Below are 23732 nucleotides of genomic sequence, written 5' to 3' on the forward strand. Positions count from 1 at the left end.
ATCCCGCTCCCTACCACCTGGGCCTTTGGAGCCCTGGGACTGGGGGGTCTTCTGGGGAGTTGGGGTCACCTTAGAGCTACACCAGAGCCTGGGCGCCCGGAAGGGTGAAAGGGAGGGCAGAAGGGAAAGGGTGAGAAGAGAACGGGAAGCCCCGGTGCCCGGGAAAACCACTCTCCGATGCCGATGCAGTGCGCGCGCTTGCTCTTTAAATAGTCAGACTGTGAGGCGCGGAGCTATTGCCATGGTGATTGGTATCCCAGCAACCAAATTGAATGGCTGTTGCCTGGCAATCCTAGGAGTTGGGGTTTGGGGCCCGCCTACCTAAATTCTTGTGGGCGCGCTGACGTAGAGCGTCCTCACTCCGCCTAGGGCCGGCCTCACAAAATCGCTCAGAGGCGCGGTATAAGGCGGGAGTGTGAGTCCCACGCCTCCGTTTATGCACCCTTCGAAAGGTTTCTAAAGTATCAGCTTCCGTTTTGTATTCGTTGGGACTAAGAATTGTTTGCCTACTACAGTTGTAACTGCTCCTGCAGGTTTACACAGCAACCTACACCTGCGGGATCTGGCCTGGTACTCTCCCACAGTCCGCATGCTGTTGTGAACTCAAAGCCCTCCCCGTCCCCAACTATTTCTGCCCTTCAGAATGCCTCTCCGTTCTCCCTAAATGCACACACATGGGTTTGCCCTACACCACGTGCCTGTCTGCTGCAAGTATTGTTCCTCTTCCAAATACAGCGCTCAGCTCCCAAATTCCACCTACTCTCTGCCTCCTAAATACCTGGCTGCCTGCACATAACCCAGTCCCACTCCCCTCCCACAAGCCGATGTCCTCGTCACTAAACTTGATGCCCCCTTCTACATACCTTGGGTCCCCCCTCTCCCGCACACTTAGCTTCACCGCCCCCACCAAGACACCATCCCCAGAAGTCTGAGTAACCCAAGCACTGATCCTTGCTCCTCCACCGCACTGTGCATTCTTTCCTATCTGTTCTAGGCATCGATTCTTTTCGTCAAGGCCCAACCAACTTCCCTAAGATCTTTGTCTCAACCTCTCAACTTGGGGTGTGCTGTCAAACCTCCCTACAGGGTCTCTCAACTCTTCTTCCGCCACTCAGCCCTTGCGGGTCGGCCGCGCGAGGCTCACAGTGGCCACGAGAGGGCAGGCGTTCCCGGCCACAAGGACCGGCCAGCCTGCCACTCAAGGTGGAGAGTTGGATAGGAAGGACTTTAGGCTTCGGTGGAGCCCCAGTTTCGTCCTTTTTAAGTGGAAATTTCCCCCCACCGCCTTTCTCGGGAGCGAGTCAAAGAGGGACCCAGGCTACTGGAAAGCCTGGCAGGGGCGGCGACTGTGGTTTTCAGAGTACAGGGAGCGGTTAGAAGGGTGGAGCTATTCCGGGAAGTGGGGGGGGGGGAGGGAGTCTAAAGCTAGAGACCTGTCCACTATTATCCAGCCCCCTTGTGTCCTCTCAACCTATGGAAAGCTGTTTTCAAGGATCTGCAGAGAGAATAGGAAATGGGATTGGGGGACGTAGGGATGGGGATGGGTTTCCCTGGGCTAGTTGTCCAGGGCCTTTCTATGCTCCCTTTTCTCATCTTCACCGTCACTCTGGGGCTAAAACCAGAGCCAGAGGGTCCCAGGTTTCCTCCACATACACACCTGGGGGCGGGAAAGTCAAGGAGTGGTTGCTAAAAAGGGGGAGGCCAACTGGAGGATAAACAGGTAGCCATAAGTTTGAGTGATTGGAGCCCAAGTACCCTACACAGGAATGGTTGGGGAGGAGGAGGAAAAGATAGGGGAGGGGGCGGAGTTTTGTCACCTGTCACCTGCTCTGGCTGTGCCTAGGGCGGGAGGGGTACTGGTATAAAGCAGCAGGCACCAGAGCTGCTCCACCGCACACGCCACAGCGCCTGCCTTCCCGCCTGTTCACCACCACCATGACCCCAGGCATCCGGGCTCCTTTCTTCCTGACGCTACTTCTAGCGCTTTTAACAGGTGAGAGGCACGAGGTGGGGAGGGGCTGCGTTTTTCAGGTGGGACTCTTTGCCTTTCCTTTGGTTACTGTTAAATGGCACTTCAAGAGTCACAAAGGGCAGACAAGGATGACCCAGTATGTGCCAGAGTGAAAAAAAAAAAAAAAAAAAAAAGAGGGGAAGGACACAGGCTGAGAAGACGGGACTCCTAAGAGAGTAGGCACCATAGTAGGCAATGCTCTCTGATGTTTGTGGGGTGTTGAGACGGTGGACTATGTCAGGGGAGATAATGGTAGTGGAAGAATGGGGCCATGTTCACCAGCCTACAGTATGAATCCTTGACTCAAAAAGTAGTGGAGGAATGAATTAGCCAGGAGCAGAGGCTAGTCTTTTAGGGAGGAAGAGAGTAGCCAGGGAGGTTGTCAGCAAGGAAGAAGGCAAACGGGCTGCCTGATGCTAACCTAATCCCCCTCCTGGGGTTACTTTGGTTTTGGAGTGTATATTTGTTTTTGTTTTTTGTTTGTTTGTTTTTAAACAAGTTCTGGCTCTAGCCAGAGCCAAAAAATCATTCAGATTACCCAAAGCAACCTAGTATTCATCTCTGTTGAGAAGTGTGTGAGCATGAAAATGGTCTCCCCACCTTCAACTCTGGTTCAGGGTTTCTTGCCCTTCCAGATCAAAACAATGTCACCTTATCTCAGACCACCAAAAGTTCCTCAACTTTGAATACCACTCCAGTCCACACTGGCTCCCCAGCCCCAGCCACCAGCTCTACAGTGGACTCGGCCACCACTCCAGTCCACACTGGCTCCCCAGCCCCAGCCACCAGCTCTACAGTGGACTCGGCCACCACTCCAGTCCACAGTGGTGTCTCTGTCCCAGCCACCAGCTCTACAGTGGACTCAGCCACCACTACAGTCCACAGTGGTTCCTCAGCCCCAGCCATCAGCTCTACAGTGGACTCGGCCCCAGGCACCAGCTCTACAGTGGACTCAGCCACCACTACAGTCCACACTAGTTCTTCAGCCCCAGCCACCAGCTCTACAGTGGACTCAGCCACCACTACAGTCCACACTAGTTCTTCAGCCCCAGCCACCAGCTCTACAGTGGACTCGGCCACCACTACAGTCCACACTAGTTCTTCAGCCCCAGCTACCAGCTCTACAGTGGACTCGGCCACCACTCCAGTCCACAGTGGTTCCTCAGCCCCAGCCACCAGCTCTACAGTGGACTCGGCCCCAGCCACCAGCTCTACAGTGGACTCAGCCACCACTACAGTCCACACTAGTTCTTCAGCCCCAGCTACCAGCTCTACAGTGGACTCGGCCACCACTCCAGTCCACACTGGCTCCCCAGCCCCAGCCACCAGCTCTACAGTGGACTCGGCCACCACTCCAGTCCACAGTGGTTCCTCAGCCCCAGCCACCAGCTCTACAGTGGACTCAGCCACCACTACAGTCCACACTAGTTCTTCAGCCCCAGCCACCAGCTCTACAGTGGACTCGGCCACCACTCCAGTCCACAGTGGTTCCTCAGCCCCAGCCATCAGCTCTACAGTAGATTCGGCCCCAGCCACCAGCTTTACAGTGGACTCGGCCACCACTACAGTCCACACTAGTTCTTCAGCCCCAGCCACCAGCTCTACAGTGGACTCGGCCACCACTACAGTCCACAGTGGCTCCTCCATCCAAACCACCAAGGCTATGTCAGGCTCAGCTAACACTCCAATCCATAATAACATCTCTACAATGGCTGCTACAACCCCAGTTGGCAATAGTACTCAATCTTCAATCCCAAGCCAGCACCCTGGTACTCTTACCACTCCTGCAGTCTCCAGCAACACCACTATTGCCCATAGCACTTACTACAGCACAGCATTCCCCCCCACCGTCTCCGTCTCCAGCGCTAGCTCACCCCAGGTGTCTGCTGGGGTCTCCTTCTTCTTGTTGTCTTTTCACATTTGGAACCATCAGTTTAATTCTTCCCTGGAAGATCCCAGCTCCAACTACTACCAAGAACTGAAGAGGAACATTTCTGGATTGGTGGGTATCAGCTGGCCTCTGCTCTTCTGGGGCAGCTCTGGAGGACTGCATGTACTCTTTGCATCAAATCTGAGTCTTCTCCTCTTATCCCAGTTTCTGCAGATTTTTAATCAAGCTTTTCTGGGGATCTCTACTATCAAGTTCAGGTACCGTCTGGTCATGACTCACGGCGGGAGGGACACTTGTGACTTTGTGATGTGGGTGGGGGGGGCAGTAATGCTGAGCAGATACCTGTGGTTGAGCTGCCCATTTCCTGTGACCAGGTCAGGTTCGGTGGTGGTAGACTCGACTGTGATTTTCCGGGAGGGTGCTGTCAGTGCCTCGGAGGTGAAGTCACAGCTTTTACAGCATGAAAAGGAGGCAGAAGACTATAATCTGGCTATTTCAAAAATCAATGGTGAGGCAATATCCCCAATCCTAGCGCCTGTTTTCCCTGAGAGCAGGGAGAAGCCCTCCTCCTCTGGAGGATTTCCCTGAGCGCTGTTTTCCTTTTAGTGAATGAGATGCAGTTTTCTTCCTCGGCCCAGTCTTGGCCTGGGGTACCAGGCTGGGGCATCGCCCTGCTGGTGCTGGTCTGCATTTTGGTTGCTTTGGCCATCATCTATCTCATTGCTTTGGTAAGTCTCAGGCCTTCACCAGTGTGCCCTGGTAAATGGAATCCCATGGGCCAGCATAATCTCCTGTCTCCCCAGGCAGTGTGTCAGTGCCGCCGAAGGAACTATGGGCAGCTGGACATCTTCCCAACCCAGGACACCTACCATCCTATGAGTGAATATCCCACCTACCACACTCATGGACGCTATGTGCCCCCTAGCAGTACCAAACGTAGCCCCTATGAGGAGGTAAATCTTTGTCCCACAGGTTGGGTGGGGCAGGGACCCTGGCTTGGTGAGGGTCTCTGAAGAGTTGCTTGGGAAATCCAAGGAGCTTCAGAGAGGCAAGCAGTGGAGGGGCTCGCAAGGCGGGGGATGGAGGGAGAGTTCCGGAGTGTCTTGGGAGACTACAGAAGAAAGGAAGTGTCTGCACTGAAACCCTTGCTGTCTACTGCTGACTGAGCTCTGAACTGTGTTCATCAGGGTGCCCCAAGGTGCAGTGAGGGGAGCCGAGTCTGAAGGCGTGAGCACTCATGTCCCACTCACCTCCTAGACACAGACAGCTGTGGTGGAGAAGTCTCTAGGTCTCTAGTGAGAGGAATGTGCTGAAAGGGTTCTTGGGAGTTTTAGGAAAGCAAGGGCTCCTCCCTCTGTCCTCACTCGGTTTCTCTACAGGGTCTAGTAAATAATTTGTGACCAGCTGAGACTGAACGGCCAGTGGGTGGGAAAGACACAAGAAAAGAGACAAGAGCTTCCCTTTCTTGCCATTTTCCTCCTCCTAGCGATCTACACACACACACACACACACACACACACACACACAGTCCCCTTTGGGCCTGAGGATCAAAAACTAAAAGGAGAAGGAGACGGGAGGGGCCTACAAGAGGGCTGGGGACTTACAGCCAAGCGGAGGAGTTGTATGTTTACAGTCACCTGGCTGCTCTGAGGTCCAGCAGGTGCACGCTCTGAATTAACTCCTTGAGAGCTCGCCAGGCCCATAGTCAGGGATGCCATGGGACGGGGGTTCTGCCTGATGGATTTTTTCACCCTAATTTTACTTTCCCTCCGCTAGGTTTCTGCAGGTAATGGCGGTAGCGGCCTCTCTTACACCAACCCAGTAGTGGCAACCGCTTCAGCCAATTTGTAGGGACAAGTCACCAGCTCAGGGGGCAGCTGCGCAGTCTGCTTCCTCTGTCTTCACTGCCAGGCCCCTGCCGGCACACTGATCTGGGCTGGTGAGCCAGAGTTCTGATAGGCTGCTCACAGCCCTCCTGAGACTCTTGTCAAGTGTCTCAACCATCATAGCCTGGTGAAGCCCAGCCCTGCCCTGGGGGACACTCTGGGGCAGTGGGGGCTCTCAGAAGGACTGGCCTAGAAAGGCTGGAGACAGGGATGGAAACCCAAACCTGGCTGAATAAAAGGTGGCCTCCTGTTAGCTGTGCCAACTGTGATTCTTCCTCTGAAACTCATGGGTCAGAGGGCCAGAGTGACTCTGTGAGGGGCCTGGTGGGGGTCTCTGGACAAAGACTCCTGAAGGCAAGGAGGTAGGGAGGGGTGGGTACATCTGAAAAAAAAAAAATGGGGCTACGGGGAAAGGTGACACTGGGACACAGAGGTGGCCTGAGAAGGAACCCAGAAATCACCTGCCTCCCATGCCTGGCGGCCCTGAAGGAAGGAGGAAACGAAACCTAGGCTGGCTCCAGTGGGCCTGCCCCTGACCCGGCCTCAGCCTGCGCAGTGACTGTCTCTTCCAGGACCAGCCCATGCCCCTCTCTGTCTGGCACGGTGCCCCTAAGGCAGCTCTATTCTTAGTTGTCCAGGTGTGAAGCAAATCCTTGGGCCGCAGATAACAGTGGAAGAGTCAACACAGCCATGATAAGCCAGGGCTGGGACAGATCCGGGTGCTGCTGGCACCAGGCCCTGGCTCTCTGCCATCCTACCCACCACCGCCTCTGGGTGGGCTCTGTGGCACCCTGGGAATGAGGAAGTGGTTCTAGTTCCCTGACCCCTATGGGCCCGGACACCATACCATGCCCTCAGCCACATCCCCGCAGGGTCCACTGCTGGGGTTCAGATATCCAAGCTGGACATGATGCTAGCAGTCGGTGCTGTGCCCCGCCCTGGCAGTGAGTGTCAGCTGGGACTCGGATCCTAGGTATAGCAGGAAGCTGTGCACACCCAACTTAGGGACCTCCATCTCCTAGATGCCATCACCACGTCAATCAGACCGGAAGTTATCAGAAATGGTCATACTCTGGGAAAACGGAAATGTGCCTGGTGTCACAGTTTATTGTTTATAAACCATGAAAATCACAGCTGTTGCTCAGTACAGGCCTAGCAATGCCCACTGCAAGGAGGCAGTAGCAGGCACCAAAGGCCTAGCTTGGCCCAACCCAGTGGGGACACCTCAGCTGAGCTGAGTTCCCAAGGGAGACTTGGCACGTTGGCGTGGGTGCAGGACAGGTAAAGCATGCAAGAGGGAGAAGAGGGACAGAAGGGACATGCGGTTGGGGGTATGGGAACCCAAATAAAACAGTAGGTTCTCCTCCCTCTCACTGGGGAGGCTCAAAGCCTGGCTGCCAAGGCTGTAAATTCAGCATCATTGGAGCAGGGAGCTTGGCAAGGCAAAGGGCAGAGCTGTCAATCACACCACTGTTCTAGGTGCCCTCCCTCCCAGTAAGCCTTGGGGGGCACAGGACAGGGATGGGATAGGGGCTTTCTATGCCTTGGTTAAGACACCAAGGGCAGGGTTTGGGGCAGAGACTTGGTGGGCCTGGGGGCCTAGGCCAATAGGTAACACAGAGAATGGAGGACATCCAGAGGTAAGCTGGGGAGAGAGCCCCTCAGTCAAGGGATGCCCTGGCAAGGTACAGGGCAGGACCACGTAGTTAGGAAAGGTCTGGGGGAAAAGCTGCTGGGTAAACAACCCGCTGCCTGGAGGCTGGGGAGTAGAGCTTAGGTCTGGAAAGGGGGGCTGAAAGGCTCAGTCCAGCTTGGCAAAGCCCCCGATGGTGACTTTCCTCTCAGGCTTGGTGCCCACAGGCTCCTGCAGCTGAACAGCGCCACCACCAATGAAGCAGAAGGCAGGGCACACAGGCCCTGAGCAGTCCAGGGGGCACTCGAGGAGCCCACGGAAGGACACAGCATCCAGGAAGGAGACTCGCCCCCGCTCGTAGTCCAAGCAGATGCCCAGGCGGGGCGGCAGGGGCACTGTGCAGCTGGCTGCCGGGCCATCCCTCCCTGTCAGCCCCGCGTTAGAACTTGCTCCAGAGCCCAGCAGGATCTTGCCCATGCCAATGGTGAGGAAAGCAAAGGGCGGCAACGCCTCCACTGTGGCATCTTCAGCGCCGCTGTCGTGCCCGCTGTCTGGGTCGTATCTGTGGGAATGGGAATTGGGAAGGAGGATGTTGGGAGGCAGAGGAAGGGAAAGCAGGAGAGACCGGGGAGCTGAAATGTTGGGAGGATGGAATGTTGGGGAACAAGAGGTTGCAGGTATTAAGGTGAACACACGTTAAGGAGGCAAGGGGCAGAGTGTACGGCTTGAGGTTCCAGTCTGCATGAGAAAGGAGTAAGGGAAGGGAAGTGCGTGAGAGAGGAAGGTGTGCTAGGGAAGGAGAGCTGGGCTGCGCTACAGCACACTGAGGAAGTATGGGGCTTGTCAGGGTAGAAGGTGCTGCGAAAAATAACGCTAGGGAGGGAAATCAGGTTAGTGAAACCGTGTCGACAGCTGGGGGTGTTGGAAGGGTGACGGCACAGTGATTAGGATACAGTGGGGAGGGGCAGGAGCAGAGCAAGGGTGTAGGGAAGGTGGCCTTGGGAGAGATGAAGATGGACTAGTGTCAGGGTTCTGGAGGGAAACTGAAATGGGGACAGTAGCATTCTAACGGGAGTTTGGGCTGGAGAGAAGGCATTTGAAGGAATGGGATGTTGAAGGGTGAACTCCCGAAAGAGGGTTCTGGAGGGAACCGTGGGAAGAGGTATTAATGAGGCACCGGAGGCAAGGAGGGCTGTGGAGACATGTTTAAGGGAAGACTATGAGATGTTGAGAAAGAAGTAGGTGAAGGAGGTCTTGGAGAAACAACTTTTCATAGAAATAAACTGCTAGGGGGAAAAGACATGGGAGCTTAGACAGGTGGTGTACTGGTCCTGAGTGACAGATGGAAGGAAGAGGTAATGGCTCTGCGGCTATCAACCTTTTCCCCAACTGTACACCCTGAAAACCAGTCCTCAAAAGATCCATCTCTTCCATCTGGAAGCCCCCAGTCTGGCTTCCGTGCTACTTGGTCTTACTGTTGCCCACCCCACCCCAGCAAGTCTGTGTTCCCTGTACCACCCTTCCCCAGGGCTTCATCCCCACCCCTTGCAGAAGGGCCTGACCTGGGGCTGATCACATCCGGGGCACCCTGGAAGCTTTCCTGAAGTTTGCTCTCCAGCCCGACGCCCACCTTGACCAAGTAGGAGGCAGGGTCTACTGCACAGGCCCAGTAACTGCGGCCCTGGGTCACAGCCACGTCACCCAGGACCACGTCCACACTCAGGTGGCAGCCTGTGAGCAGCCGCTCGGCAGCCAGCAGCAAGGGAAGCCCTGGAATGCTCCGCACCGCTCGCTGGTCCTTGCTGATAGCTAGCCGCTCTCGGCTCGCACCCCAGCGGCCATCAAGGAAGAAATGCAGGACTAGAAGGAGGAGGAGGTTAAGACAGAAGGAGAGGTTTCAGGGACACACTGGCACTGGGGATCATGGGGTGTCAGCACAAACACTGGGAATTTGGGGCACAGGAGATAAGTTGTTAAGAGGTTCAGTCACTAGGAACTGGGAGGGGCCCAAGGGAATAGGGTGTGGGGAACCGAAAGGGGGACCTAGGGAAGAGAGGGGCTTAGGCCTGGGACCCCAGGAAGAGCTGCAGGGATGACAAGTGGGCACAGAAAACAGTGTGTCATCTCTAGCTGACTCAGGGTTTCGGCAACCCATTTTCCATGGTTGGCCCTGTGGGCCATCTCCACTGCCATCCTGTTCCATCTGCTCACATTCCTGACACCACTGACCTGGACCTTCCCTCCCATGCTCTGGTGCTCATACCTGACCCCTATACCCAACTTTGTCTCTTTTGCCCTTTACCCTAGTGGTGAGCACACTTGGCAAGCCCCACCCCCCTTTTTTTTAAACATTGACTGAGCCCTCACTATGAGTCAGAAGCTAAGTCTTTATATGCACCATCTTACAATGTGTTAATTACCAAATCCTCCACTAAGTATTATTATCACCTCCATAGAAGAAGATCCTAAAAGCTCAGAGAAGGAAAAAGTTGTGGCTAAGGACACACAGTTGTCAAGGGGCAAAAATGGGTTTTGAACCCGGGCAGTTTAGCTCCAGAGGAAACAAGTGTAACCCACACCTTGAATTGTATGAATTACATAAATCAAATTGTATTCCTGTACCCTCTGCATGAGCATCTAAGTTCACCACATGACACCACCTGTCTGTCTACTCACCAGGTGCTGGAGGTGTGTGCAGGTGCACGTCCTCACTATATTCTCCATAGCCAGCCTTGTTGCAGCCACGAACACGCAGCACATACACAGAGCCTGTGTCGGGGTTCTCAAGAAGGGCACTGGTGCCCCTCACCTCCTCCCGTCGTTGCCAGCGTGCAGGGCCAGGCTGGGCAGGGACATCTGTGCGCCGGAACTCAACAGTGTAATGCCAGGCAGGTGGTGAGTGGGGGGGCAGCCGCCAGCACAGGAAGATTTGGTCATAGGCAAAGGTGCGCTGGGTGTCAATGACAGGAGCCTCAGGCACTGTTGGAAGAGACAACAGGGTCAGTCAGGGTCTGGCCTGGCATGGACAGTGGGGCAGGCAGGAAAGAGGAAGCAGCGGGAGCCGGGGGGTGAGTGTAGGTGAGGGATCTGGGGGAAGGAACCTGGGTGGGCAGGACAGGGCCCAAAGGAGAAAGGAGTGAGCAAGTGCTGGGCAGGAGGCAGGGGCCTGAACTCTAGTCCTAGCTTGCCACCACCCTACTTTGGCCTGAAGTAAGCCACTTTCCCTCTCAGTTTCCTCAAATGACAGCATCAGACCAACTGAGTTCTGAGGACCCTCACGGCTTAGTCTTTGAGCTAAGGGGAGCCCCAGAACGAGGCAGGCAAAGGCCACTGGAACCCAGGCAAGAGAGCCCTGAGCAGGAAGGGAGGCAGAAGGGTTGGAAGGGAGGTACCAGCGTCAGCAAGACAGAAGATGGGAAGGAAGCGGAGGGGAGCAAGCTTGCTAGCAGGGGAGTGCATGTAGGTCAAGAGGAGGAGCATGAAAGTCCAGAAGGCAAGGGCCAAGATAAGGAAAGGTCAAAAGGACCAGGATTACGCAATAGCCTAAAGAAGGTGGAAGAGACCGGGCACTTGTCAAGTGGGAGGACCAAGAATTCAGAGTACATTAGGAGAGACGGAAGCAAAATGTGGGTGGCCAAGCTGTGTGGGAGCATAGGGAAGGGAGTAGGGAGGGGGCCCAGCGGGTGGCAAGGCCCCCAGGGCAGGGCTGCTGACTTGCCTGGGGTGTTCCGGAGCTGAGTCCGCGGTGGCCACAGCCTACAAAGAGAGAGGGAGAAGCAGCGCTGAGCGCGGTAGGATGGTGTGGCAGGGTTGGCTGGGTGGGAGTGGCTGGCCAGGCCAGGCAGGAGGCCAGGAGGTCCCTGGTGGGCACTGCCCCCCGGGTCCGCTGCTGGGGGTGGGAGGGAAGAAGGCTCTGGCTGGACTCGGGCCTGGCTAGCTCCTTACCTCTCAGGAAGTTAAGCTCTGTCAGTAGCTTCATCTCACGGCCCACATCCAGCTGGCAATGGCGGAAGGAGGAGCTGGCAGCCGGCCGGAATGTCTGGAGGGCTTCAGTGGCCCGGGCAATCCTGGAATGGACAGACAAGGGTCAGGCACTGCCAGGAGGGCAGCAACCCCTCCTCAGGATCCTGCCCTGCCTACCCCTAGAGCCCCGCCTTCTGCTTCAGGTCTCTACCTCACTTCTCAGAAGCAGCTAGCATCAGTTTGACCACGTGGGACTTCTTGGGAGCCCAGCACTTCACCTGGGTATTCTAGCTACTGTCCCAGGCACTAGCTACACCCAGGATGCCCACCTCCCTGGAGCCTGCACCCTTGGGCCATGTCCTTCAGTACCTGTTATGTAGCTGTTTGGCTGCTTGCACAAAGCAAGGCTGGTCCGTTTCCTTAAGGACTTCCTGGGCATAACCCACCAAACCTGAGCCGTCCAGCAGGCTCTGGTGCTCATGGATCTGGGCGCTGAGCCGGGATAACCGCTCTTGCTGGCACTCTTCGATGGCCTGAAGCAGTGAGGACCGCTTCTCTTCCAGCACAGCCCCCAGCCCCCGAACCAGCTGGGACACTTCCTCCTTCGCCTGCTGACCACTCACCTGTCCAGGGACCAACACCCAAGGGATGAATGACTTAACTATCTTCCTGGAGGCAGTGTTTGTACCTAAGATGTCACACCATACTGTCCTAGGGAAATTGGGTATATTTAACCTATCCATCTCAATTGGTCCAGGCACCTACACCACAGATGTGGTCACCTCCTATTTGTGCTAACTTTCCTGAATGCTCACATCATAATTGTAGGCTAGAGAGAGGCCCCTTCTATTTCCCAGATTTTTGGTTTGGTCTAGAAAACCAAATTAACACAGGAGAAAATATAAAGTATAAAATATAAAGTATAAAAGCCATATTAGATACGTACTTGGGAATCTTTTAAAAAGTATCTTTTTTATAAAGCATCTTTTTTATTTTACGTGTATGGGTGTTATGTATGTATGTATGTATGTATGTATGTATGTATATCAAGTGTGTGCCTGGTACCTGTGGAGACCAGAAAGGGCATCAGATACCCTGGAACTACAGATAGTTGTGAGGCACCATGTGGATGCTGGGAATTAAATCTGGGTTCCCTAGAAGAACGGCAGTGTTCTTAACCATTGAACCATCTTTCCAGCCTTCACTTGGGAATCTCTATGAGACACAGGACTTTATGTTGCCCAGGATGGCCTTGAACTTGCTGTGTACTGGAGAGAGATCCCCTTGTTTCAATTTCCCCAGTCCTCAGATCACAGTGTAAGCCACCATGACCAGTTTAACTTTTTTTTTTTTTAAAGAATAATTCATGCCCAGTTGTGGTGGTATACACCTTTAATCCCAGTACTCAGGAGACAGAGATAGGTGGATCTCTGAGTTCAAGGCCAGCCTGGTCTAATGAGTGAGGGAAACCTGTCTTGAAAAACCATAATAATAAAAGTAAACAGTAATAATAATTCAGGTGCTGGAGAGATGGCTCACTGGTTAAGATCAAGTATTGCTCCTTCAGAGGACCTTAGTTCAATTCCTAGTATCCATATAAGGTAGGTGAGCCTCCTGTGTCTACAGCTTCAGGGGCCCCAATGCCTCTGGACTCCACGGGCACCTCACACACAGAGCATACAATCACAGTGACACACATGCCTGACACATGATTAAAATTAAAAAAAAAAAAATTAAAGCTAGCAGTGGTGGTGCACACCTTTCATCCCAATACTTGGGAGGCAGAGGTAGGTGGGCCTCTGTGAGTTCGAAGCCCACCTGATCTAGTCTACAATGCTAGTTCCAGGACAGCTAGGGCTGTTATACAGAGAAATCCTGTCTCAACAAAACCCAATAGTGATAACAGTAATAATAATAACGAATGCAGTTCTATTTTTAACTTAAAATTTTTTTCATTTAATTTTGTGTTTTATGTTTTATGATTGTGGTGATTTAGGGCCTTGACCGTGTATTAATGCAGCAGATATTCCCAGACTTTTAACATATTTTTTATTAAAAAATACTTATCTTACTTATTTGTGTGTGTGCCTGTGTAAGGTTTTATGCACACCTGTGTGCAGAAGCCCGTGAAGGCCAGAAGAGGGCAGCAGACCTCCTGGAACTGGAGTGGTTATAAACTGCCATGCGGGTGCTGGGAACTGAACCTGGGTCCTCTGCAAGAGCAGTAGGTGTTCTTAACCACTGGGCGGGGTTACCTCTCGGGCCTCTTTGCCCTTTGCACATGTTCTGCCACTGGGCTTCACTGTCAGCTCCAGAGCAATGTACTTGTGAAGAAATGATTTGCTAAGTGGATATATGGGTTGGCTTAGCCACGCTGCTGAGAGACCAGTGGCAAGGAAGATCTCTTCTCAATAGCTGGTTATTTGGGTACATTGCAGCCTCGATACCAGTGTCTGGCAAACAAGATTGTTTGGTCTTAGTGTGTGAAGGAGAGCCTTCTTGCTGTGTGTCTGAGAATACAGCGAGTAGCCCTTTCTGAGCCTAGAGCTCTTCAAGTGGTTGCAACCTGAAATCACCATTATGCTACCTGGCATATTTTGCCTTAGCCCTTAACCTCTTAATATCTCGCCTCCATAAGAAAGGTCACGATCGCTCTAATGTCCACTTTTGGACTGCACTAGCTATGGCACACTGCTAGCTATGCCATTGCTATCCCCATTCCCACCTCAGTTCATTCAGACAGCCTTGTGGAAGCTGTTCGTGCCTCACCTCACCCCTAGCTTCAGGGCTGTGCCCATGCTGAGCTAAACCTACAGGCATTTGTGTTCCTTAGTCCCCAGCTGTAGCCCTCCTACCCCCACTGCAGTCCTAGCCAGAGCCTAAGCCGGGGTACTGGTGTTCTTGCCTGTGAAGGTTAACCAGAGCCTCCACCCACACACACCCTCCTCCTGTAGGCTCGGAACTCGCAGCAAGGCAATGGGGGCATGCACACATCCACGCCCTTCCTCACCTCAGTGTGCCTGATGGTCTCTTCCAGCTCACAGATCTGGGTCTGTACAGTGTCCTGGTTTCCCAAGATGTATGCCAGGCTCTTTGTCAGTTTATCCTAAGGGCAAAGAGAGAGGTGAGCATCTTCCCGGCTCTGCAGAGGCCAGTAATTAGGAGGTGTATGCCGGTGTGTGTTAATGCTGGGGCTGAGTGAGTAGGGGTCTTTACCTTGAGGGCCTGGTAGGCACTGAGCACTGGAGTGATCTTGTGCCCACTGTGGGTGCGCCGTACCCTGCAGAGTTGACACACCAGCCGTTGGCATGTCTTACAGTAGTGGGTCACCTCTTCCTTGTGGTCTGGACACATCAGACCCTAGGGGTACAAAGGATAGTGAAACAGTCAGTGAGTGGTGTGTGTAAGGGTGCTGACCTACCAGCGATTGGTTGCCCTCGCTCCAGTGTCAGGGAGTGGGAACAGTTGTGATGCTTCATAGCACCATCTGATGGTGAGCACAGGCATTAAAGCACTTCTGAACTGGCCAAGTAATGTCCATTCCACTGGCATTGCCCCTCCCCGTGTCTGTTTCACACAGATATGTATGCAGTAGTACCAATGATGATGCTCAATATAACCCTGTAGTTCATCTTTGTTCACCATTGTACCCAATGGCTACAACAGCAGCAGCCTGCACTTTTTGTTGTTGTTTTTCCGAGACAGGCTTTCTCTGTGTAACAGTCCTGGATTGCTTGGAACCCAATTTATAAACCGGACTGGCTTCAGATTTACAGAGATCCACCTGCGTCTGCCTCCCAAGTGCTGGGACTAAAGGTGTGCACCACCACTGCCCAGCTATAAGCAACTTTTTTGAGACAGAGTTTCGGGTGTAGCCCAGGCTGGCCTTCAACTTCCAAGTCTCTTGATTCAACCTTCCAAGTGCAAGGACCTCAAGCATGTGCCACCATGCTTGGGCAGATAACACTTTTTAAGGCAACGGACATCTCCTGTGATCCTATTAACAGCCCTTCAGTTATAGATATTGTAGAGTAGATTTTCTCATCTCTATGTAGAAGATGAGATGAGATGAGAAACCGATAGATACTGAATCATTTGTCCAGTGAATGTTAGAGATAGGGTTTGCTTGGCAGCCAGATATGATGGTGTGTGTCTGTAATTCTAGTACTCAGGAGACTGAGGCAAGGGGATTGCTATGAGTTCAAGGCTAGTGTGGGCTATGTGGCAAGACTGTCTTTTTTTTTCCTTAATATTTTACTTTGAATTATGTGTATATGTGTAGAAATATGCACATGAGTGTAAGTGCCTGAAGAGGCCAGAGGTGTTAGTTACCCCAAGAACTGGAATTACAGGGAAGCAAACGGGAATTCTCTGGAAGAGCTCTCAATCGCAGAGCTGGAGCATCTCTCCAGCTCCAAGACCCTGTCTCTCTATCACACACACACACACACACACGTGCACACACACATACACACACACGTGCACACACACATACATACACACATACTCATACACACACAGACAAAAACTCAACCTGGCCCACCACTCTTTGGAAGCCCAATGCCAGCCTCCCCCAGCCATTGGTTTAGCACTACCACAAACTCCCCCCCACTTCAGAACTGGCTCACCTTGGGGCGGAATGAGAGGGTGGGCAGAGTGGGCTCATGCTGGGCCTTCTGAGTGCCCCAGGGGTGGAAGAGTTTGAAGCATTCATTGCAGAAGGTAGCTCGGCACTCGGTGCAGCCCTTGGTGGCCTCTAGTGGTGGGGGTTTGCACAACTGGCACAGGATGGCTCCTCCCACACTCACACTCTGTCGGTACCTCTCCACAATGCGCTCTAGGGTCAGGTTTCGGAAAAGCCCAGAAAGGCCCCGCTCCCCCAACTCCACATCGCCCTGGCAGGCTGGGCACGGGAATATGATCGTCTGAGGGTGCAAGGCGCCCCGCTTCCGCCCAGGGTATGTCCCAAAGCCTGTGGAAGGGCGCAGGAGGTAGAGGTGAGAGTTACAGCTGCCTGGGGGTGGGTAACATCTGTTCAATTAAAAAGTGGATTGTTATTACTTCAGAGCTCAGTTCTCATTAGAATCCAGATGAACAGTAAGTAGGTCTACCCCAGAATGACAGACAGATGCCCCTGACCCTCTTCCATCTTTCTGCATTCCCACCCCATCCCACAAAACCCATGCCCACCTGACTTAAGGAGCCGGTCCAAGCGATCTGGCTTGGGGAGAGTTCTCCGAGAGAGGCGGGGGCTGCGGGTGGAAGGGGTGGAGGCAGGAGACGTGGGCTCCGAACTGGGGTCCCCAGCATGGCCTATGTACCCCTGCTGGCCCAAAACCTCCCGAGCACAGGCCTGGCACACGTTGTGGGTACAAGGCAGCACCAGTGGCTGCTTGTACATCTCTTGGCACACTGGGCACAGCAGTTCCTTCTCCATGTTCTTCATGCTTGTCTGTGGAGGGACCAGGAGGTTGTTTGAGAGCTCGGACACTTGGCCATATCTTAGCCGATCCCTTGGCTGCCAAGAAAGGCAGCACAAGCTACCTACTGCCTTGGCCCAGTACCTGCCTTAGTTGGTTCACACATCTTCCAGCTCTGTCTCCTGCTTCTGTTTCCCCTTTGGAGAGCTTAAGGCCCAACCAGAAGGTATGGTTGGAGCTCTGGCCTCCCCCAGCATCACGCCCCACCCCCACCACTCCCGATGCAGCAGAGCTGGAAGGCGGTCCTCCCTCCTCACCTGTCTCCATCTCCGGGTAAGGGGTCTGCTCCTGAAATTTATTTCAAGGGCACCACCCATTCTACTTTTGGGTGCTGTCCCCCGCCCCTTTTTCTAGCAACACATGACTGTTCCCCGCGGCCAGGGTGCACTAGCTCTCCGAACCCGCTGGGCACTGGCCCGTGGCCGCCCCAGCTCCCATCCTCCATTCTTCACTTCTATTTCTTCCAGGCTCCCAAAATCAAGCTATTCCTCTTCGCCTCCTATACTCGAGCTCTCTGGCCCAGGCTGGTGGAGAAACTCGGCCTGCTGCAACCCTTTGCCCAATCTGGGGGGAAGGGGAGCGCCCCGCCTACTTGCCCCCTCCCCACCGGAAGTATCCCTCCCCTTTTGGCGAGGGGTCTTCAGGCTATTCCCCACCCCCACACCTCACCTTGGTCCCTCTCTTCGCAGCCATCCCGGTCAGGGGCGCAGCTGACACAAAGGAGGGAGGGACAGGGAGGGAGGGGGAAGGAAGTGGTGGGGGGGAGCAGGGTTGGCACCGCCTCTGGGAGAGACGGGCACGGGTTGCCATGGCAACCTCAGATTGCACGGCAGCTCGTAGGGGATGGGGGTGGTAGGGTAGGGGGTCGGGAGGGGTCCAAATTGGGAACTGCACCTAGGGACAGCTTTTCCATCATCCTCCCATGACCCTTCTCATAACCCTGGTGCACTGCTGGCTGCTACGCCAAGCCTACCCTCTGCCCGGGCAGCTTCTCGCTGCCTACACCCCAATAGACCAGAATCTTTAGGGCACTCACCACACGGCTGTCCCCAGGATCCCTGCACACCTGCATCTCCGCCCTCCTCGCCATTTCTGTCTTAACTAGTCCCTTCTCTATATTCCAGAATCTTCCTGGACCCCCACCTGTTCAAGGATTTGGCTTGCCCCGACCCCTCTACAGCCCCTCCCTTCCCCTCGACCCCACCTTAACTCACACTGATGCGGACTAGTGCATCCATGATGGAAGTGAAGGTCTGCATATCCTCACCCTCAGCCATGGCCCTACTGTGCCCGCCCGCCCCCGGGTGCCCGATCCTGGCTGCTGCTGCGAACCCGGGGCTTAATGCAGGAGCCGGGTGGGGTGTAGGGAGGGGTGGGGAGAGTGAGATATCACTGCGCATGCTCCAGAGACCTGCCTCGAACTGCGCCCGTCGAGGTAGGGGGTGGGAAATAGTTCTTCCCACGTGGCTCTCCTAAGGCGGTCTAGTGGGGTGGATAGCATGGAAGGATATTGGAGAGAGGAACCATTTCGTCCATTAGATTCTTTCATTGATCCCTAGTCATACTACTCACGTAAAGCGAGAGGCTGTTTTCAGGAAGATGAACTCCTGGTTGAGAGCGCTACATTTTGGGTGGGGCATGTCTTCGGGAGACGTTGAGGCGATCAGAGTGGGGCAGGGGGGTCTGAGGAACTTGTAGTACTAGAGATGACATAAATAGCAAAAAAGACATGGGTGACTCTAGGCCATGGGATCATGACTGAAAGACGCGAGTGCAGCTTGTCCTGAGAGGCAGCAGATGCCCTAGGTACAGAAGGCTGGAGACCAAGCAGGGCGGTGGCCTAGAATGCACTTCGAAGCATTATTTCCTCCTTGCCGCGAGAGGGCGCTGCGTCCAAGGCGCCTAGAGGAAGAAGTAAAGCAAGTCCACGCTGGGCCCCGACGCCTGCGTACAGACACCCGCGCGGTCTTAGGCTCCCTCTTTCTCTGCCAGAGGCACAGATTGGACCCACGGGCGGGGCGTGATGGGTAACCCGACCGGCGGGATGCCCGGGCTGCTCTAGCGGGGGTGGGCGCTGGGGTGGCCCTCTTTCCCCGGTAGCCTCGGTAAAGCTGACGTGTCCTGGTTTCCAGGGAGCTCCATTTCCTCGGGACAGGCGGGAACTTGGGTGTGCGGGGCCGGGGGTTCCTGGAGGTCGCCGTGGCATGGGGGTGGGGGAGGTGTGGCTGCAGTACCGCAGCGCTTGGAAGTGGTTGGCAGGCCGATCCCCGGAGAGAATCTGCCTGAAGCTTAGCTTGACTCTTTTTCTCATCTCCAGTGGTCGGTACCGGAACCTCCTTGGCGCTGTCCTCCCTCCTGTCCCTGCTGCTCTTCGCTGGCATGCAGATATACAGCCGCCAGCTGGCCTCCACCGAGTGGCTCACTATTCAGGGGGGCCTGCTGGGCTCCGGCCTTTTCGTCTTCTCCCTGACTGTATCCTCCCCTTGCTGGATAAGGGCGGCGCGGGGGTGGGGGTAGGGGATAGGGGACGGGTTTGAACAGAAGATGTATTTCTCCTACTACCCAGCCCTGTCTTGTTGCAGAAGCTTCTCCTTAATTCCCTCAACCCAGGCCTTCAATAATCTCGAGAATCTGGTCTTTGGTAAAGGTTTCCAAGCAAAGATCTTCCCTGAAAGTAAGTAAAACGTGGTAGTTGATTGAACTCTTTTAACTTGCCCCCAAAGATGCTGCTGAATTTTCCTGTGCTTAGATGCTAAAGTGTCTTGAAGATAAAGCATTTTGTCCAGCTCCTGGCATTGGAGCTGGAAGAAAAGCACAAAAACAAGGAAAAGAAGAAAGAAAAAGGAAAATGTGGCCTGCTCCCAGGAAAGGTTTCAAGCAGACGGTTAAGCTTGAGGTGATGTTTGACAGGCATCTTTGTCCCCGTGAGAAAAGAAAGCAAGACAAATTCACCGAGGGATTCCCATGTGAAATTGAGCCTTCTCTAGAGTTCTCCTGAGGGGACTGTGAAGTCTCTGCTTACTGGGATGTTACTGATAGCAGGACTCCCAACCAAAGGAGAGTAGAGATCAATGTTAGATCCCTCTCTTGTCTCCCCCCACCCCTTTCTTCTCCCTCGTAGTTCAGACTGGCTTTGAACTTACTATGTAGCCGAGGATGACTTTGAACCCTTGAACTGCTGATCTTCCTGCCTCCACCTCCCAAGTGCTGGAATTAGCTCCACCTTGTGTAGTTTATATGGAGCTGGGTACGGAACTTTTAGCTTTGAGCATGATAGGCAAGCCCTCCACCAACTGGCCCGTTCTCCAGTCCTGATAGACAAGTTTTTGATAATCCTTGTTAGATGGTTCCTATAGAGATCCGATGGTTTAATTATTCATGGAGAATTGAATTCACAAAGCAAAGTCAGCATCAGGACCAGATCACAGAAGGAAGGCCACATGCTTAAAGACTCACAGCAGTTGTAGTCTTGTGAAAGCCTCACCCGGTAACACCAAAACCTGTCATTGCCACCCACATTTCCCTGCCTCCTCTGGGTTTTGCTGTCTTCTTTATAGCCCTGTTGCAGGGTTCCAGAACTTCCACCCAGAACCCACCACTCAGAACTTCTGCCTCTTAAACGTCATTCCATATGCACGGTCTTTGGTATTTGCTGAAAGGAGCCATTGTTGGGGGACAGAGCCCTTGCCTTTCCTTGCCTTTTCTGCTGTTTCCAGCTGGGCAAGTGCAGCCCCTTTGCCTTCTCTGCCCTCTCAGCCCTCTCCTGTCCTGTCAGGCCTTAGTCTTCTTCCTAAATATTGGGAACAAACCTTATTCTCCAAGCCCTGCTAGTAAACTTTATTTATTAATCTACTTTTGAGATAGGATCTCATGGTGTTGCCCAGGCTGGTCTTGTCTTGAATTACTAGGTTTAAGTGGTCCTTCTGCCTCATCTGTATAGGCACATGCCACTGCATTCAGCTTTCTTTCTTTTTTTTTTTTTTTTAAGGGGATTTTTGTTGTTGTTTGTTTTGTTTTGTTTGGGGGAAGGTGAGATGTGGAGCAAAGCTAGTAAAACAAAAACCAAACAAAGCTTCATCTGTCTTACCTCTGTGCTCAGAACACTGTTAAGGCTGTCTGAACTCTTAACTTTCATCAGGGCATATCTTCCCTTGTTTTTGTTTGTTTGTTTGTTTGTTTGTTTGTTTTGATATAGGGTTTCTCTGTGTAGACCAGGCTGGTCTAGAACTCACAGAGATCTGCCTGCCCCTGCCTCCCGAGTGCTGGGGTTAAAGGTGTGTGCCCCCAGGACATAGCTTTTCAAGCAGCTCCCTCAGAAAGGCTCTGCATGCTTCCGGCTCTGCATTTCTCTTTGGAGCCTTCTGATCCTCCTTGTTCTTGCCTCCCCAGTTCTCCTCTGCTTGCTGTTGGCGCTCTTTGCATCTGGCCTCATCCACCGAGTCTGTGTCACCACCTGGTATGTATCTGACGGTTGGGCAAGGGGTACCACCTTGTCTTTGGGGACTGGATTCCCCCAACGATGTGGGCAGCCCTCCCTTCCCTTCACAGTATGTACCTTTTCCTCTGTTTTCTTATTTTTGTTCTTCCCTGATTTCCCAGACCCAAACCTGAATTCCTTCCCTGAAGCTAGTGTCTGCCCTGCTAGCAGCATGCCTCTTGATGTAATGTCTTCTTTTCATCCTGTAGCTTCATCTTCTCCATGGTTGGTCTGTACTATATCAACAAGATATCCTCCACTCTGTACCAGGCAACAGCGCCAGTCCTCACACCAGCCAAAGTCACTGGCAAGGGCAAGAAGAGAAACTAATCCTGAATGACTAATAAAGTTGATCCTTTGTAGTTCTGTCTGTGAGCTCTGATAAGTTGTAGACCTCACCTGCCAGTGTGTGAGCTTGGCAGGCACTGCAGTGTCCGGAACTTCTTACAAGAGTCACTGTGGAAGAAACGTGCAACGATTCAAGGTCCTAACCTGTGAGGAGAGAGGGTAAAGGCTAAGAGTGTAACACAGGAAGGGCTGTCTTTGAGAACCAGAGTAGATTTTTTTAAGTGTTGCTTAATTTTGTGTTTGCATGTACACCTGTGTGCACATGTGTACATGTGTAGAGGCTCAAAGGAGATGGCAGGTGTCTTCTATTATTCTTCAAAACCAGAAAGGATCTTCCAGTGCAAGTGGCTCCCTTAATTCCTATACCATGGGGTTCCACTCTGGACACTTACTCTAGCTCCCCATGCTTTCCCCTGAGAAAGATTGCCTGTATCGTTTTGCCGCATGCTGGGAGGAAGAAGTTCCCTACTGATGTTGCCCTCCTCACCCATCTCTTCTAGTCTAGTGTGAGCAAGGACCGGAGGCTAATCACTAGCCCTTGCCTCTTTGCTCTGATTTTGTTTCCCCCTTTTATATTGTGTCCAAGACATTAGGAAATGTGTAAGTTTTCTCGACATATATCAAAGAACAGGGAGCCCACTAGCTTCAGCCAGTCTTCATGGAAATGAGGCAGCTGGCCCACAGACTGTCTTCTGTGCTGCCATGAGAAGCAGCTCTGGCCAGAGTGCTTGTCCTCCAGAACACCAAGGCGCCTCCTTTCCTGGGGATGCTGTAGGCTTAGTGAACACCCATTTTGATCACATTTGTAGGTTGGTTGAAGGAAAGAACTTATTCTTCAGTCCTTCTAGAACGAAATTCTATTCTTCAGAGGCACCTAAAGGTTAGGGAATAAGGACTAGTAAAGATGACTAGAAGAGTCAAAGGAGTTGTGAGGGAGCATTAGCGGCCACTCTACCTCATACCTTTCTTTCTGTCCCTGGGGTGGAGGGAGCCCTGCACAGTTTACACAAAATGCCTGCAGAGGGCGCTGTGAGCTCATCTGCCCTACACACTTGAGGAGAAGGCTCCCTGCAGATTGTCCCTAAGGGGCCGCTAGGGGGTGCGCTAGTTCTTTGAAAGCCAACCTAGGGAAGCCAATAGTTCAGATGCCCTCCTGGAGGGGCAGAAGCTTCTCTCCCCATCCTTGGGCTGGGAGTGGGGCAGAGTTTCCCTAGAAACCACAGTCTTCCTGAGGGTGGAGTTCTAGGCTCCTGGCTCACCTAGTGAGACTGCAGGGAATTAAGAGGTTGTGATGTGTAGGGCCCCCTGAGGAAGACTGTGTATGTGTGTTGGGGGGGGGTGCCCAAAGTAGGGTCTATGGGAAGCTGGATGGTTCTAGATCTTACTGTCAGACTTGGGCTTTCTCCTTAACTGGAATGGGAGCGGTGAGTAGGGCATGCACAGCCTTGGGGTAAGGCCTCCCGAGTGTCGGGCGGAGCCTGGCAGATAGCATCACTGCCTTGGCTAGGGGAGCGAGGGGAAGACCAGAAAGCAGGTGTCTCAGCGGTGCTCGGGGATCTACTGTGTAGGACCAGGGGCAGTATGTGCCTCAGGGACAGTGACCCATGCCTCAGGAATGGGTGCATTTACAAGGCAGCTCGGCGCCAATGGCAGCTTTATACTCAGCCTATCTGAGTGTCTAGTTGTAGGCTGTGCACAGCTGACCTGCCAATTAACCCTGGCAGGGATATCACAGCCTCTAATCACCATCATTAGGTAAAGGGGCCCGAGGACATGGTGGCTTCCGAGACATGAAGGTGAAAGAGGCAAAGGAACCTGGGGCTCCTGGGACTGACTGTACCCCGGAGCCAGTAGACCTGAGGGAGAGAGGGGCATCCCCCTGGAGGACAGAGGGAGCCAGATGTTTCCTCCTGTTCACTCACACGTGGCGGTGACACCCGCCGCCAACTCCGGAAACAGGAGTAAATAATCTGTGGGCGGAGTCGGTGTGGCCTGGCGGGAGGCCTCTGGCCCCTGACCTGAGCTGCTCCTTGGAGTCAAAGG

At 53.5% G+C, this 23732-nt stretch overlaps 3 protein-coding genes across 7 annotated transcripts; 2 read left to right on the forward strand and 1 right to left on the reverse strand.

The window, feature by feature from the left end:
- The first annotated feature begins 1618 nt into the window (after nt 1-1618).
- Nucleotides 1619-6041, forward strand: Muc1 (mucin 1, cell surface associated). Of its 2 annotated transcripts, none has more exons than XM_051199459.1 (7): nt 1619-1993; nt 2647-4013; nt 4107-4159; nt 4277-4410; nt 4509-4630; nt 4706-4855; nt 5679-6041. In XM_051199459.1, the coding sequence occupies exons 1-7, from the start codon at nt 1936-1938 to the stop codon at nt 5751-5753; spliced, it is 1959 nt and encodes a 652-aa protein (XP_051055416.1). In that variant the 5' UTR covers nt 1619-1935; the 3' UTR covers nt 5754-6041. The 2 variants fall into 2 exon arrangements, with proteins under 2 accessions (XP_051055416.1, XP_051055417.1); XM_051199460.1 differs by having other exon boundaries at nt 1620-1993; nt 2710-4013.
- An 825-nt stretch (nt 6042-6866) lies between these two features.
- On the reverse strand, nt 6867-18279 carry Trim46 (tripartite motif containing 46). Of its 3 annotated transcripts, none has more exons than XM_051199456.1 (10): nt 18079-18279; nt 16575-16836; nt 16013-16356; nt 14601-14744; nt 14395-14490; nt 11754-12007; nt 11367-11488; nt 10098-10400; nt 8984-9281; nt 6867-7983 (listed from the first exon to the last, which is right to left on the reverse strand). In XM_051199456.1, exons 1-10 carry the CDS (start codon nt 18262-18264, stop codon nt 7590-7592), a joined length of 2403 nt encoding a protein of 800 aa, XP_051055413.1. In that variant the 5' UTR covers nt 18265-18279; the 3' UTR covers nt 6867-7589. The 3 variants fall into 3 exon arrangements, with proteins under 3 accessions (XP_051055413.1, XP_051055415.1, XP_051055414.1); XM_051199458.1 differs by having other exon boundaries at nt 18069-18208; XM_051199457.1 differs by lacking the exon at nt 18079-18279 and adding an exon at nt 17534-17689.
- Krtcap2 (keratinocyte associated protein 2) lies at nt 18252-21703 on the forward strand. 2 transcript variants are annotated; one of them, XM_051199461.1, is made up of 5 exons: nt 18252-18299; nt 19182-19336; nt 19475-19538; nt 21254-21320; nt 21551-21703. In XM_051199461.1, the coding sequence occupies exons 1-5, from the start codon at nt 18263-18265 to the stop codon at nt 21669-21671; spliced, it is 444 nt and encodes a 147-aa protein (XP_051055418.1). In that variant the 5' UTR covers nt 18252-18262; the 3' UTR covers nt 21672-21703. The 2 variants fall into 2 exon arrangements, with proteins under 2 accessions (XP_051055418.1, XP_051055419.1); XM_051199462.1 differs by lacking the exon at nt 18252-18299 and adding an exon at nt 18698-18891.
- The last annotated feature ends 2029 nt before the right edge of the window (nt 21704-23732 follow it).

Source organism: Phodopus roborovskii, unplaced genomic scaffold (assembly GCF_943737965.1).
Source record: "Phodopus roborovskii unplaced genomic scaffold, PHOROB, whole genome shotgun sequence".
NCBI classification, from domain to species: Eukaryota; Metazoa; Chordata; class Mammalia; order Rodentia; family Cricetidae; genus Phodopus; species Phodopus roborovskii.